Raw genomic sequence first — 16,919 nt, 5'->3', positions numbered from 1 at the left:
CGTATAGGTTTATCCTGGTGAAAGACTTTTTTCTCATGTCCAAGTAACTGGTTAATTTGCTGTTGTTTAAACTGGATACACTTCAGATTAGTGTACCTAATAAACTGGAAACTGAGTAGCTCTCCTTCCACTCAGAGATGTGTCTGTTGTAGTGTTTTTAATATTTAATGGATTTCTGTCCAGGTCCATTTGTTGTGGTCCACTTGGTAAAGTTGCTTGGGTAACTGCTGACACAGTACTCCTTCAGTAAATCAATAATTCAGAAACTGTCGAAACTTTCAAATGCTCTGTGGTTCCTGTAGAATGGCAAGCGTCCACAGGTGGGATCAAATTGGTTAGAATGTCTAAAAGATGGGTGGAATTCAAAATCTGCCAGACTATAAGCTGCTCGGCTCCTGTCAGCCGAAGACACAGAGCATCCTCTCCTGCTGCTGCTGGTATGTTTTAAATGTTTCGAAGAAGCAGGGGAAACTGTTGCATGTTGGTATCTTCATTTGAGGACAAACGTGTGATTTCCGTGAGTTTGGATGTTTTTAAGGACCAGGATTTGAGTTTGCATTTTACAAATATACATACATTCTTAGACTCAAGATAATTTGTATGTTTATGGGGGAATAAAGGTTCAACTTTAGTTAACTAGTATCTAAAATGAGAAACTTATCTCTCCAAAAACGTCCTTTGGTAATAAAACAAATTGTTACCTCTGCAGGGTGAAGTCACGGTGGGGAATTTGGTCCTAATAAAGAAATCACTAAGTTTATTTGTATTATTATTGATTTATTTGCAGGCTATAGTTTTTTGCTTTAATATTTGACAAAACAAACAACAAAACATACATGAATCAAAAAAGAGACTTTAAATAGAAACAAATGACTTCAGCGACTCTAAAATCGACTCCCTACATTTCCAATTTGTAAAGCAATTCATGTAGAAGAATGAATGAATGAAGTGAACTGAAATTACAATTCAGTCTAAGTTGTATTCTGAACATGTTTGCAGAACATATATAATATACCACATAACCAGATCTAATGATATATAAACTACTTGTTGACATTTCACTTGGAGTCTGTCTGTAAATTAGATATTGGCCATTGTGTCCTTTATCTGTCCTAGAAGCTGATGCTATCGTGTTACCTGCTGTCCCACTAAAGGAGGCTCAAATATTTCCTTTTCAAAGTGTACGCCACTGTTGTTTCAGATGTGCTCAGAATAGCCCAATCAAGTGCCTGTAAAATGTGAGCTGATGACTGAAGCGTTTATTAGAAGAAGAAAAGAAACACGGCCTTGAATTGAAAATATCTAGAATTAAAAACGAAACATCTCAACTGGGACGGCTCTCTCCTCCCGTTACCATAGAAACTGAGCAGACGTTTTGAGCAGGATTCAGACATAAAAACATTATGAAAACCATTAGATGTCTTGATATCATTAATGATTATTAAGAAAAGTACTGCACATCAAGACATAAAAGGATTCTGACATGTCGTTATTGCCTCTATAAATTCAGATTTTCTTCCAAACTTCATAGATCAAAATATGAGAAAAGACAAAATAAATATAACAAAAATAACAGAGCCATGTGGCTTGTTTAAGACGTTTTAGACAACTGTTTAGGCTAAAGTGGTGGAATGTATCTAAGAGCATTCATTATAGTACTGTACCTCCATTTGATGCTGGATTGTCATATCAAAATACTAGACAATATGTAAAATTGTTAAAATGAGCCTCGCCTTAACATCAAAATGCTGCTTACACGTTTATTCATCAATAATAGTAACTTATTAAAATGTGTTAGAAATATAACATCAGAATATTGCAATTTCATAATTAATAAATTGCAATTTTTTTTTTACAATGTCTCTTGTTTGCACTGAACTGTCTGCTGCTGTAATCCTGTAAATGTCCCCGCTGCGGGACTAGTAAAGCACTATGTTATCTTATCTTACCTTATCTGTAATAAAACACTTTTGTACCATGGTATTGCTACTTTTAAAGTCTAAGTATCTCCTCTACCACTGCTAAACCTAGCACTGGGTTAGTGAACGTTTTTATCTGAAGTAATTACGACATTTCTGACAGCACTTGAAGGCAACACTGGTGGAATGCCAGGGGGCGTGGCTGTGAAGCTACCTACTCGACGTCATCATAGTTGGGTCTCATGTTTACGTGGAAAACATGGCGGCGGACTCCCAACAAGGAGACTGCACTTAGTAAACGGCGACTGACGGGCAGCAGGAAGCCGGACGAGACACACATTAAACCGTTAGTTTTTAGATTTTTCTTGCCGATATTTCGCATGAAGCAGTCTCCCTCTTGTTTCAGCCACAGGGACCGCGGTGATGGAAGACGAGGAGAGGCAAAAGAAGCTGGAGGCCGGCAAAGCAAAGGTAGGATTCTCAGTTTTTTTGGGTGTTAGCATAACTATCATTGATGTAAAGTAGTAAATCCATGTTGTCGACAACTTATTTCCTCGCGGCAGGGTCTGTCAGCTGTTTTTGGGCCCCCTCCCCTTCTTCTTCTGCCCCTCTCAGCTGTCAGTCCCCCCAAACGTGCACCCTGCTCTGACAGCCGGATGGGGGGGGGGTTTGGCTCGCCAGGGGTGTTAGCATAGTTATCCACTGCTAGCCACAGAGTCCTTTGTCATGCTGCATGTCTAACGTTACAGCAGTGTTTCATTGTACTTTTCTGAAACGTGTGCACACAGTGCTAACTTAACCACCCCGCGAGTCAGGCGGGACGTCGTTACGAGAGGCTTGTGCAAGCTACCTGAGGTGAGGCGGACGAGTGGTGTAACAGGATTTACAAGACTTATATCCCCACTAGCTACAGGAAACACTGCCCCACATGCCACACTTGTGCTACATTCATGGCGTTATCAATCAGCAGCATCAACATTTAGGTCAGGAGGACAACCCCCACCCCTCCAGTGACCGATGCTACAACAGGACCATGCTATCCTTGATTTGGCCTTGTAAACCTGCAATGATGTCCATGTCATCTTTACTTTTGTAGTGTTTTTATGTTGAAAATTGCAATTAAATGAATGGTGCACTGCTCTGTCTGAGCTCTGCTAACTCCCCTTTTGCGGCTCTGCCTGGTGAGGTACTGCATGACCTTGCGGCAGCTCTGCTAATGATATCTTATAACCCAAACATCTTGGTTATGAGATCTTAACCAGATGTGATGTGCCAACCTCCACTTTTGGCATTCAATAAATAATGTAAGGTATGATAATAACACGTTTCAAGACATGTGGCCAATTGGATCAAGCTTATGTGCAACAGAGAGAGGAAATCAATACAACACATATTTGGTCAGTGTAACTTAATTAATCCTGATTGTCTCATCATGGTACAAAAATCATCACTATAATTCACAAATCACTCGCTATACAACTGTTAATATTGCAGTTTTTGTCCAGCTCTTATTCCCTATAAACATTTGGCAACGCGTTGGATATTGAGAATAAGAATGATTTCTTTCAGGTGGACTTGAAAAGGTCCAAACTCTTTCCATCCCGGCACTGCAGAGTTGCATCTAATAGGTTGTGCCTGGTGTCTCTTTTTGTCACTCCCGGTGTCAAATTGGAGATGCTGCTCTGGCTTTTAGGGTTAGCACAGCGGGAGAGACTGTGAAAACCACCATCTCCCTGGTTATGACTTTGGCATTTTGTTTTATAAAGGACCCCTCTGTGCTGCAGGAGGGTTTGCTTTTTTTTTAAATTTTTCACACAGTACTATGTCACCATGCCCTCACACACGGGGGAGAGACATCACAAGATATTTCACTGAATAACACATTTATAATGGTTAGCAGGGATATCCAGGGCTTTATTATTGGTTCTAATAGCCTCACAAAGTCACAATGAATCTTGGAAGCTTGGATTGAGTCCAAGCTGATGTACATCAATCAGAACTCTATGGGAAGATGCTGACTTGACAAACGGCCTCTCTAAACTTCCAAACACAGGGGAAATATTCAAACGAGCTGTTTTAAAAATAAACAGACTAACGGCGTTTTCGGGATTAGCAGCTGTGATTTGTCCAAGTTGAGTTCATGTTAACGTCTCAGTGAAAGGAGAACCGTCGATCATCTTTTGTGCAGCCGGCTTGGAATGACGTCCATCCCGAGCAAGTGCCTGTTGAGTCATACCTGACAATGAAGCGTTGCTTGTAGGCTGGTGTTGCCGGGCCTTTTGTTCCGAGCCATTAGCTGCAGCTTTCTTTTTTTAGCTAACTTTTCTCTGTGGCAAAATGGACCACATTGACAAGTGCATTACCAGCATAATGGAGTTACTCACACACAACTTCTTCAGCGCAGTACTCCAGTTATATGGCACATAAAGGCTTTAAGTGCAACATTTTTTTGAGACACTGTGCAATGATGAGCTCAGGATGGTGGAACAATTTTTGTGTTCGGTCGGAGAAACTCACTGACTCTGATATTCCCCCTGTGTGGACGTAAACATCATCTCTGTTACTTCCTTTCTACCGGCCTCTTACCTCTTTCGGGTCCACACACCGCGTAAACCCAGACTCGGCAGACGCTTGCATAAGGCTTAAGTCACCTTATGGTGGCACACATAAGAAGACTTTGTGTAAATTGCCTGTATAGTTCAGTGCAGTTACATTTTGTGACCTGAAACATCAAAGAGAGATGTTTTATGTTTACAGTAATGGTTGAGACGTTGGCTTCTTTAATATAATGAAATTAACTTTTAATATTGTTCCCTTTGTAATGTTTTTGTCTGTAGATCAGTCCTGCCCTTAGTCCGGCACACACAGTACGTTGAACCGCACAGCTTTTTAATGAAACTTCAGGGAATAACCTGCCGGCTCATTTGCTGTTCCAGCATTTTCAGAATGCTACAGATTAGGCTCAGGGGCACTGCAGCGTTTTGAATGTGGCCCGAGGGAGTCGCGCATCATTCAGGGAGGACAGCCTGCTTATTTGTTTCTCTGCTTTTCTGATGCGTCTGCTGGTCGCTGATTAAAAGTATCTTTGTAACTTCCCGGTTTCTGCCGTTATTATAGATCGACTGGTTGATTTGTTTACTTGCAAAGCTTGGTACCATTCTGCAAAAAGAGGCCTTAGGGCAGTGAATATCTGACGCACAATGCTGTTTGTAATTCTGCACTTGTCGACTGTTAAATTCTGTTTGTGCTACAGCCTTACTGTCAGTATTTCCAAATCAAATTACAATATATTATTGCCTAAACAAACTTTTTATAGGAGTACATATATGTTTAGCCTCGGGTTTTCTTGAAGTTCAAATAGCCTAAAGCTCATCCTCGTTGAGGTTTTGAGGACAGCAAAGGTACAAGTTGATCTACTTAGCGTAAGCCTGAATGGTTAATCCTAACCATGTGTGTCGCCCTGCACAGCTCTATATGATGAATACACTTTGATCACCGTGGCCTGTTCATCTCGTTAATTAGCTTTATTGGCACTGGAGGGATTGCTTTTATGCTCCGGTCTTTATAACTCCTATATGTTTGAATATTTAACATTTATTTCTTTTGGAGCTCGTGTGATGTCATGCTGTGCGGCTTGAGATGGGATTGCCCTGTGATTAATTGAATGTGAAGGTCTAACAGCTGTCCAGTTTAAATTAGCTGCCACCTGGAGGAAGGTTAAACCTAACTTACTGTGCAGGTCTGGAGCCTTTTGTTATGACTGAGAGGAGTCCTTGCCCCTCTTTTGATATTTACCAAAACTTGTTTTAACAAGTCAGCATCTTGCAGGAAAGCTGTAGAAGCAGGAAAGTACAAAAGTCATCTGAAGCTGCAGCTGCACACCACAGCTGATAACTAATGTAGAGACACCACACCACGGAAGAGGCTGGTTGTGAGTCACTTTATTTCATGAGAGAAAAGGTTTTCTGTGTGCCCAAAATAGCGGAACAGAATTTTTAATTATTTTTTTTTGCAGCTTGATCTATTTGGTCAAGCACTGCAGTGTTTTACCGCATTCATGCAAAAGTGGTTTTGCACCAAACAATCTCGAAAGTCACAATTGTCGATGATGATGCATGAGTACCTCATTCTCAGCTGAGGTTATAAGGATACTTCACTGTGATCATGGCTCAGGTTTGTTGAATGCAAAGGCACGTATAGGGCCGGGGAAAAATAGGTATTGCTTGAGAGAAGCGAGGGTGATTCGTGGACCTGCAGATTAAACGGAACCAAATGTCCTTGTTCAACAGACAACATGCGCGTGCTGAGAATCAGAATAAACCACCGTAATGACTCTCTGCTGCTGTGTTTTCAGGGCGATTAGCTATTGTTGATCGCTAACTGGGATGTGTGTGTAAAGCAAATGATTTTTATTCTGTAGTTGCTGGGTGTTGACTAATACAATGTTGCTGACAAGTCTCATTGACACATGACATTGGAGGCTGTTAACCCCCTCTGCACTAGTGCATATCAGTGTTGCTTCGGTATTTTTAGCTGCGTGTCTCACAGGCATCAACCAAACTACAGAAACACTCTTTTCATGACACAAATGTAAACCTATGTCATAAGTATATTAAGCAGCACATGGAGTACTTTTTACAGTGTTTTGGCACAAAGGTTTTGATCTTCTGAAAAAGACTTTTCATGCGTCATCAATTCATAAATGCAAGTGAAGCATTAGCTATTTCCTCACTTATCATCATACATCACATAAAGCATTCATATGTTTGCTTTTATTCATATTAAACCTATTTTAGATAGTTTCTTTCTTCAGATTTTGAAATTGCTATGACAATTGACATGAGTGACTTAAAGCCTGAAGATAAAGATAGGTGGATGAAATATTCTTAATGGTATTGTAATTTATAATCATGATATATTGATATATCTCATGATATAGTACAAGTTATATTCGGTCAACTGAAACAGTTCATGGATTACATAACAAGAAAGAGATGTTTTGTTTTGGGCTAAATTAAGTAATTAAATAAAATTGGACACTATCTCATCTCAACCCTACTGCAGTGTGTTTGAGTAACGTCCTCAAACTGAAACGTATCCTGCTGAAACAGATTTTTGTTCAAAAGCAAATAAAAAGACTCTCATGAACAAGCATCCGAGCTCATTCTGACTGTCATTGTTTATCGCTCCACGCCTCCCAGTAACACCAGATTGTAATTATAATGTAGTTCATCTCAGCAGCTGAAAGAAATCCAACTCACTTGTTGTTGATGCTGATAATCAGCCACTAGTAGTAGACATGGATTCTAAAAAATAAAAAAAAACCTGTGTAAAGAAATCTGCCTGTGTAAATGTTTTCAGACAGCAGATGGTGATACACCTACGTAGTCTCTTTCCCCAGATGGTGATACAGCGACAGGCTCCAGTGCTCCATATGTTCTGCCAATGCTCTGCTGTGCCCAGCCAGATAGGGCAGCTTGATATGATAAGCAGCTCAACGGAAGCCTGGGTTTCCCGAGACTGCTCCAAAACTCAGGGTGATTTCTGCTGGCGGGTCCACCGCGTATCCACTACGATTACTAATGTCTGATACCGACTGAGTCAGAACTAAAGGATGGCTCGGTTGTTGTGGTTTCACAGCCTCTCTGTTGTCGTAATCACCAGATTCTCCCATCCTGTAAGACATTCATTCATATCTCACTCCTGGTATTTGATGGATAAAGCTCTCGTGGAAGTACAGACGGATGGGTATATTTAGATGAGGGCTGGGGTGTGTGTGTGTGGAGGTGCAGAGGCACAGATCAGAAGCCCTTTGCTTTTAAGCTGTGTGTTGTAGGCGGAGGGACGTGACCGCGACGCCCACTCACAGCGCTGTCGTGTCGGCCTTGAACCTTTTGTGCAGCACCACCAAACCTGTCGAACAGCGCTTCGTTTCATGCTGACTTTGCTGCTACAGGAGTGCGGTGCATACAGTCTGTGCTGCATGTTCTACAGTCGGTGAGGCAGCAGGTAATTGATTAGTCGATCTACATTTCGATAATCGATGTTTGTTCATGCTAGAACAAACAAACTCCAACTTCACAAAGGTCAGGATTTGCTGTGTGATATATGATAGTAAACTGTGGGTCAAATCGAGAAGGTGATCAAAATCGATGAGCGTATGCTGTGGGGAATTTGAAAGGGGATTTTTCACTATTTTCTGCCATCTTATAGTCAAATTAATTAATTGATCATTCAAGAAAATAATTGCCGTATTAACAAATACTGAAAAGAATTGTTTTGCATCCCTAGAGCAAAGTATTGAAGGTCAATCAGCATTAGTTGATTGTGCTTAAAGGGGCCCTGTCGAGTTTTCAGGAAGCCTCATTAAAGTTAATGTTTACATTTACTGTTACTTACTAGTAAGCACATTCAATTAATTTAATTCCTGCATCGCAAACAATTTGCAGGATCCATTTTAACCTGCTAGTCTTCTTCATGCCTTTGCCAGCACGTCGCTGGTTTACTTGGTATATCACCCACGCCTGTAAATAATTTTAATTTATCGAAACCAATGGCAGGAATGTGCGTAACGGTACAGGCATGTACGTGTGCACAAACAAAACGAGGACCCACTCATGAAAAGATTGCTAGCACTTCTAACACCGCAGGGTACCTTTAACTGACATTTATGGACTGGGTGATATCACCATATATGCTTTTAAATTTCATAGACTTAGCTACTGCCAGATATGTGGCTGTGTCATTTAAACTTTGCTGTACCTTCTTAATATTTGGAGGTGTATGTATATACCCATGTCACTGGGTACATGGGTAACAGGTGAGCAGGCATTAGCAAGGTATTCTTGGTAACAGTCTGTCTATATATCTATATATATATATATCTTTAGCAATCCGTGCAACACCTGTGCCGTGACACCTGCAGCCCCTGCTGTCTGCCCTGCTCAGCTGACTCTGCCGTCTATTTGCTGTCCCCCCCCCCGGTTGTTTACACATAATAAATACAATAGTAGTAACTAACCAGGCGGTGTAATTCATGTCATCATTGGTGATGATTAGTGTGAAGTACTCCTGTTGCTTTTGGTCACGGTGTCAATTAGTTTCACTTGTCCCTCGTTAGCCCTGCTCGCAGCAGACCTCCCGCTCACCTGTTCTCACTTTCCCCAATCAGTCATTGGTACACATACCAGCACAGTTCCTTTGTCTTGCCCTTTGTCTTGGAGTCTCAGTTTGTAAGCCTTTTGATTAACAGTTCATTTACCTGCACCAGTCAGCCTGCAGCTCTGTCCTTGCTCTGTTGCCTGACAAACAAAAAAGCAAAGACATTTGAAGATGTTTTACTATTCTGTGACATTTAATAATCGGTTATTGATCAAATCAATTATTTGAAAGGTTAGTCAATAACAGAAATAAGTGTTGCAGCCCTAATTTCTATGATTTGAAGATTTCTTGCAGACAGAAGACTTTTAAGTTTGTATTTTAAAGTTTTAGTTTATCCTTTTAGAAGCACAATTCATGAAAACGATTGAATCAGGCCAAGCAGCACGATACTGTTGTGAAGTCCAATCCCAAATATGAAACTCAAATGATATTAAGAAGTGGAGATTGGTTCTTGTACCCACAAAAAATTGTTTGCAAAATAAAGCAGAGGGTACCGTTTTGATAATAGCGAAGGAGATCAGTGTTATCGCCGTTCAGACGAGATCGTTGACACAGTTTAGAAATGCAATCCTTTTAGTCGGGATTAGAAGCTGGCAGAGCAAGAGGCATGTGTTTGGTTATTTGGACACCGGGCGGGACGACTCACTTGGAGCGGGGAAGACGCCTTTTTGGTATACACAATGTTTCGCTTCAGTTTCACCAAACTGGTTCGACTCAGAGTGGGTTCATATGTTGTTTTTTACTCTTTGTTAGAAGTATAAGCTCTTTGCTGGGCAGACTCATGAAGTTGTGAATTAGACAAAAGCAGGTGGTTCTTAGCATGAGGGTCGGATAAAAAAAGATCTGAACTGAAGCTCCGACCAGAGATGTAGACTAGAATACCTAATAGAGAGGATGCTTCAAGTGTTGTTGTTTTTTCAACTTCTAAGGCCCACCATTGAGTCATATCTTTAACATTGCCTTTTCCCCCTCTTCCTTCTCCAGTTGGCTGAGTATCGCCAGAGAAAAGCTCACGCGGACTCCCAGAAGAAACAGAAAAAGAAGAAGAAAAAGAAGCTGGGAGAGGACTCTGAGGGGGATTCGCCGAGAAGGGTGGAGGTGGAGCCGGATCCGTCTGTGGGAAGAGAGGAGGTCTCAGGTGGAGGACAAGATGGATCACCAGAAGGACCTACAGACCCACCTACCACAGAGTTTACCTTCGCCAGGACACTGCGGAGTGGAGAGACTGTCAAGCATGACCAGACCTACACAATAGAGGTAGACAAAACAACGTATTACAGCAGTACACTATTCACATACAGAATCCCATTTATTATTTTTAAGCAGATTATCATTGATTTATGGAGAAAATTTGGAGAAAACAACATGAATGATTGTTTCACTTAATCAATCAACCTGCTGACACAAGTGAGAAAGGTAAAGATTTGCCTCTAATTAGTAATCTGATGAGAATTCATCTGCTGCATCCTGTGGAATTTCAAAATAAATGTGCCCTTCAGGAAGGATTTCTGACTGTTGTTGTGTTAAAGTTGATGAAGAATAGAATCACAATTCAGACCTAGGTTTAACTCGCCCATTGGTACGGTCATCCTTCTCTCTTTACAATTAAGATCTAGCCACTGAGAAAACAAGTGAGTGATATCTCAGTTACTCATTCGCAGAGTAAAATCCTCATGGCCACTGGTGTACAATATTGTGAAAGACCTCTTGTTACAATAAGACAAGACAAATTTTTGGAATTATTTATCAAATTATGACTAAAACTATTTTTTTGGTATGACGCATCCAAAATATCCCTTCAGAGAGTTCACTGTCTAAATGCTCAACATTTCACAAAATACATCGTGTTTATTCATGATTCTGGGTTGTATTGGACATGAACGTGTTTCTTTCTCCCGTCTCTGTTGTGGCAGATTTGATTAATACTATAATAATTAGTCCGTCTGCTCCTCCTGCACCAACGAAGTCTTTTAACTTCAGGCATTTTATGCCTTTAGTTTTCTATCATCATCATCATAAGAGATGTAATTGTACCCGCTGTAGAACTGTGTGAAAATGATCATTGTTCTCCACCGAGTTTTGTTTCTTTTGTCTCCTGGAGCTTAATGAGCCTGCTGTAGCTGTCATGACAACAGAGAGCAGTGATGTAGGAAAGAAAAAAGTAAATAAAATATTTGTTTCCTTATTTCCTTCAGAATTGTTTTAATTCTGTCTTCATTAATTGAAGAGTGTGTGGAGATGTATGGCATTATTGAGTCACACAATTTAACTAAAACATAAACAAATATGGAATTACTAATTCCTACACTTCACCATGTTCATGAAGAATAACATTTCCCAGAATTAATAATTACTTTGGTTTTAAGGGAGCCTTTCTTTCAAAGAAAAGCCTATTTCTTTCTTATAATTGGTACTGGATTACAGAGTTTTTACCACAAACCTATCAGTCAATTATGGATTCTCACAATGCACATTGCCAAAAATCAAATTACACTTTGTATTCTAAGAGTAGACTTCTCAAAAAGACTTAAATACCCTTTTGAGATTTGTCTGCAGCATGATTTTAGTTTGCATTGGTGTTTTGGGTCTTGAGACTTTTGCTGCAGACTCGATGCTGTGCTGTTGGAAACGAGAGCTTGAATAGAAGATAATCCTGTAATGTTGTTTTTACACTCAGCTACTGCTGCATTACAAGACTGCTGCTTTGCTGCCCTACGGTTCTGTGATAAATATCAAAAATTCACAAACTTCTATAAGGTTTTGATCGTGCCATGCCTGCTTTAATTCAAAACATGGTTTTCTCATGAAGACCATTTGAAAGGATAATTGGTATTTACTCCGTGAACGTAACAAACATGCTTCAAACCTGCAATAACTTCTCAATAATGATTGTGATAAATATTACATTGTTATATCAGCTCTTTTATATCAGCTCTTTTAAAACAGTTTGAAAAAGGTGCACCGACCTTTTTTTATTTTTCCTTCCATCATTCGAGTCGTCTCGGTCTCTTCTTCTCGGCGCTGTGCAGCCACTCGTATCTGACCCCGCTGTACATCTGATGCGGTACTTCTGCCCACAAAACTACTGGTTGCCATGGAAACAGACAATAGCCTTTTTAAAATGGGTTGAGATACGTCGGCCTGTGTCACCAATTCCTGCGGGCGCACAACACTTCTTTAGCAGACCTTAAGGCTGATTGAATGTTTTGTTGCAAAGGAAAAAAAGAAGAAATTTCATCTTGGAAGCAACATTCCTGTCAGACGTCTGTAACACTGAGACATTCTGTATGTTTACGCTGTTCTCTGTCACCAACAAATGAAACTCGTGCATTTTAAGAGACTGAGCCACACTGAGCGAAGTGTGTGAGAATTATTTATGTTCGCTTAAATTGTGGGAAATATAATGTTCTTTCGGTGGAGCCACTGCGCTCAACATGTGACACGCCCACCACGGAAGAGAAACATTGTACTCCGGTGATGCACGTATGTTCTGGGACGCACATTATGCTGAATTAGCTTAGCAGGAAAAGCTGCGGTGCTAAAACACACATCCATCCGCACACTGACGAGCACGAGCCATTCAACTATTATTCACATCAGAGGGAACAATATTAACCATATCATTAAAAACGACACCACAGACAAATTAACACAGTAGTAACGCTACTGCAGATGTAAAAACACAAAAGCAGTTCACTTACCACAGCTGCTGTTCACTTAAAGACAAAGTCCATCCTCCTTTCTTTGATTACAAAGAGTTCAATGACGCGGTTGTACAGAACATTGGTGCGGTTCAGTTCCAGCCAGAGGTCCTCCTGCGAACGTGTTCGTTGAGTTGTAGATCCACTCGGGTCTCAGCAAAAGTTTTCAAACTTAGCACTGTAGCTTGTAAGTGTCCTGTCCTGCTATGGTGTCATGCTGCTGCCTTGGTTAGCCACCTCAAGTTAGCAAATCCAGTGTAGCTCTAAACACCAAGACGCTCAGTCGCAAATAAAACGCATTCTAAGCCATAACATGTGCAACACTTCTCCAACGCTGTCAGCCAGGAATACCGTTGGTACAAATCCTTGTCAGGGCTGCTAGCTGTGGGGTTGGCCGACCCTTTCTTAAGATCATTCTGGAAATGTCCTCCAGAAAGGCGTTGCCAGTAACTCCCAAATCCGTTTCTCCTCCTCCTTCAGCCATTGAGTGTTAAAAAAACAAAACTTCACCAAGCAAAACGCTAAAAATGTCATGTCAATGTCACAACTACTTGCATATCTTTCAACTTGAACTGTTAATACTAAGTTCTGCTAGCTAGCTTCAGCTTCACAACAGTCACGCTAGCCCACTGACCAATCACAGCGCACGTTAATGCTGACATACTTGTAGACTACCTCGGTAGCTCCGACATGTCAAAGAATACGCCCAACATGTCAAACTAAAGATCTGATTGGTTGAAGACTATGACAATCAACAATATTGTCCCCATTCACTTAAACTGCACATGGATGCACTTGTGAGTCTGCAGGCCTGGGTCTCTGTTCTTACCTAGAGACACAGAGGTGAAATCTGATTGGATAAAAGCTCTACTTAAAACAAGCTGCACTGGAAGCAGAGCAACTGAGGAAGACAGTAGCTGTGCAATGAGAAAATAAGATAATGGGAAAAATAATTATAATACATGTAGTGTATTTAAGAAATATAATTAAATGATAAAATAGCTATAACTTTGTGATTCTGTTTATGATGGCCCACCACCGCTCGAGGGTTTTTCTAGTGACGCAGCTTTTTGTGAGCAGGCAATGGTTGCTGTGGAAACACAACAGCATCAAATTGGTTCCATTGTCGAGTGTTTTACAGTCGACGTAATTGCAAATACAAATGTGTTGACTCACCGATGCCGCTGAGACATCAGCAGCTGCAAGGAAACTTTCCTGAATTCAACAAGGTCGTTACATAATTTTCATATGTCATATGTGTTACTTGGTCAATATTTTTCTTTGTGCACTTTGCTTTTTCGAGGTGCGGAAGTTATGCAATCAAAGTAAAACCTGTAATTTCACTCTTGTTCTGGACCCCATACAGTTTCAAAGTATGACGCAGGAATTAACCCAGAAAGGGACTTCAATAAAGGCCGTCATTACTCCGCAGGACTGAGAAAGCAGCTGTGGGGCAGAGATTGCAATTTTCTTGGCCTATTTATAGATTTTTTTATTATCATTTTTTTTTTTTTATTCTGACCACCCGATGTTCTTTCTAAGAACCACAGTTGACGGCAAACCTCCGCCGTCCCCGAACCACCTGAAAAATATTCCAGAAGTCAGTGTAAACCTTCATCCTCTGAATGAATGAATTACAATATAATACGTGTTTGACTGAGTTAGTTGTTCCAAATGATTGATGGTGGTTCCTCCACCGCTTATATTGATCTCGCAGTTGTGACAAATTGCGAGTTTTATGTCTTCTTCACTCACGCTGAAGAACTTCGTGTGTGTGTGTGAGTGTGTGTGTGTGTGTGTGTGTGCGTGTGCGTGTGCGTGCGCGTGCGTGTGCGTGTGCGCGTGCGTGCGTGCGTGCGTGCGTGCGTGCGATGTTACGGTCTGTGCAGCTGTGTGTCGACATAAAACTATCATGCAGCACATGTAGTTCGTCTCTGCCCATATTTGATTAGAGCCGACTGAAATGGGACATACGGCACGCATTGTTTCAAATTCTTATGATTGATCCAATACTGAAGCAAGCAAAATGTTTAAAAAAAACAACGAATAAAAGACCCCTCATATTTAACAGTTGACATATTCTGTCCTGTTAGTTTTCTACATTCACTATTGATGAGATTCTCTTGATCTTCTCTGTTGCAGCCGGAGAGTGAAATGTCCACTACTGCTGAAGATTATTCGTCAGAGGTGAGATGAACTTTCTGAAAGTCACTTTGTGATATGAACCTTTATTTTTTTTCCTCCTTTTGATTTTATGATAACTTCAAATGTTTACCAAGTTTACACTGACACAGTTTGCACATTGAAGGGCTGCTGGTGTGGTCGTGTTCATGGTCACACCTGTGGCTCACTTCCTGTTACGGGGATCCATATGGGACACTTTACTGACCGAAGATACTTTTTGTTTCTCATAATAACCGCTTATTCGTCAGATTTTTGTGACTTGTTGTTTTAATTGGAAATGGTAGTGGAGAACTGAAACAGATCACAGTGGATGTGCTCAGTTACATCACAAGCTAGTAGAATCTTTCTGTGGAGGATAAATCACTAAAATCAACTTTAAACCTAGCAGATCATTTTCAGTAAACTAGTTGGTCTTAGTTTAAGTTTTAGTCCTTCGCCTGTTCTTAAAATGTGTCCCTAATGCACGTTGAGCTGGATGTTGTACTTGAATGATGCCGTCCCGACTCCCTTAATGTTTCACTGACAGCGTTGTGAATTAACAGGTAAATGGGTGCCACGATGAGATGACAGAGAACCTAATGATGCCTTCGGAGGATTTTATCTGGGTACAGTAATCTGATGAAGCAGCTCTTTTGGTTCTGCTGGCTGCTGGACGTAACTCTGTTTGCTTATACTTTAGATTTCGCAAGATTTCTTATAACCCACTAACCAAGCCTGTTTTATGCTGCGCTCACTTGACCGACATACCTACATATATGCTGGGCATTTGAAAGCTTTACAGTGGGGAAAGGAAAAAAAGAATCAAGTTCTGAAGGACAATATTGAAAGCTCAAATGGCGGAAGAGTTTAGGATGGAAACAGGGCTTTGTGACGTTTTTTGAGTTATAAATGATGTGTGAAAGCTGGGGGTGATTCAGGTGAACGATAGCAAAGTAGAGGGAGGACAGTTCCACAAAGAGCTTCTGACTTTAGAGTCACTGAGGCGATATTTGAACAGAGGAAACAGAAACCAAGGAGGTGCTCATCAATACTCCCCTTTTTCATTTCCTTGAATTTGTTGCAGATTTAAAGACTTGTCGGGTCAGATACTTTTTCTGGTTCTAAAAATGAACTGAAAGGATAAAATTACAGCAAAATTTGATTTACAATTGATGATCGTTTTCTTGATTGTCTTGCTAAATGTTGGAGTTTCCCTTTTTAATTACTTTGAGAACCTACAACAATCAGATCTGTCGGCAATCTGCGAAATTAACGACAACTGGGAAAGGATACATATTTTAAACAGTACTATAGTATTTTTTTTCCCACGTTCAGACTTAACTTTGCTTGACCCACAACTTCTTGTTTTCATTGACAGTATTAAGTTCAATCATCAGGGGTTTAGCTGAATTTAGTTTCCTTTCTGGCTTTTTTTTAACTCCCCCTTATACTAACAGACTTTGCCGAACTGCTTTGGGTTACTGCCGTTGCATTTTGACACATTCCTTCATGTGGCTCCTGGCTCTTGCAACTAACTGCTGTCGCTCTATGGTGGTGACTAATTGCTGAGCTCATTCTTAAAAACATCTCGGTTGCTTTACCGAAACCCTTTTTTTTTTTTTTTTTTTAAAGTGCCATTTTTCCGTTCAGGAGGAGGTGGAGTCCCTGCAACAGGTGACGAAGGGCGGTACGATGGAGGATGCTCTAGCTGCCAAGACCCGGGCAGCGGAGGAGCTGAGTCGAGAGCTTGAAGAAATCAGGGCTGTCTTTGGCACAGAGGGAGTACAGCAGGTAAATGTTTTATTACTTTATTATAGGGCACACTGCTTCTTTTTCTTCTCTACATTAAGGCTAAACTTCTGTCGGTGCTTATAGAAAAGACACAGGGTGGAGAGTGTCTAAACTATTCTGAATACCCGTGGCTGTAAATGACGAGCTGTAAAACATTCACTTCAAGGGCAGGAACTTGTTTATT

The 16,919-nt window shown here is 40.7% G+C and overlaps 1 protein-coding gene across 7 annotated transcripts in view; it reads left to right on the top strand.

Moving 5' to 3' along the window:
* The first annotated feature begins 2,183 nt into the window (after window positions 1–2,183).
* akap9 (A kinase (PRKA) anchor protein 9) overlaps window positions 2,184–16,919 on the top strand; it is a 56,210-nt gene continuing 41,474 nt past the window's right edge. For 4 of the 7 annotated variants that reach the window (XM_031866344.1, XM_031866342.1, XM_031866340.1 and 1 more), the window contains exons 1-5: window positions 2,184–2,390; window positions 10,065–10,337; window positions 14,924–14,968; window positions 15,508–15,570; window positions 16,577–16,735. In XM_031866344.1, coding sequence (XP_031722204.1) covers window positions 2,343–2,390; window positions 10,065–10,337; window positions 14,924–14,968; window positions 15,508–15,570; window positions 16,577–16,735 — 588 coding nt within the window. In that variant the 5' untranslated portion in view covers window positions 2,184–2,342. The remainder of the gene's footprint in view (window positions 2,391–10,064; window positions 10,338–14,923; window positions 14,969–15,507; window positions 15,571–16,576; window positions 16,736–16,919) is intronic. The other 3 variants (XM_031866343.1, XM_031866346.1, XM_031866345.1) reach the window with 3 other exon arrangements.

Source organism: Anarrhichthys ocellatus, unplaced genomic scaffold (genome assembly GCF_004355925.1).
Source record: "Anarrhichthys ocellatus isolate YVR2014 unplaced genomic scaffold, GSC_Weel_1.0 scaffold35, whole genome shotgun sequence".
Classification (NCBI taxonomy): Eukaryota; Metazoa; Chordata; class Actinopteri; order Perciformes; family Anarhichadidae; genus Anarrhichthys; species Anarrhichthys ocellatus.
The sequence above is the reverse complement of the archived record's forward strand: the minus strand, read 5'-3'. Positions and strand labels throughout refer to the sequence as shown.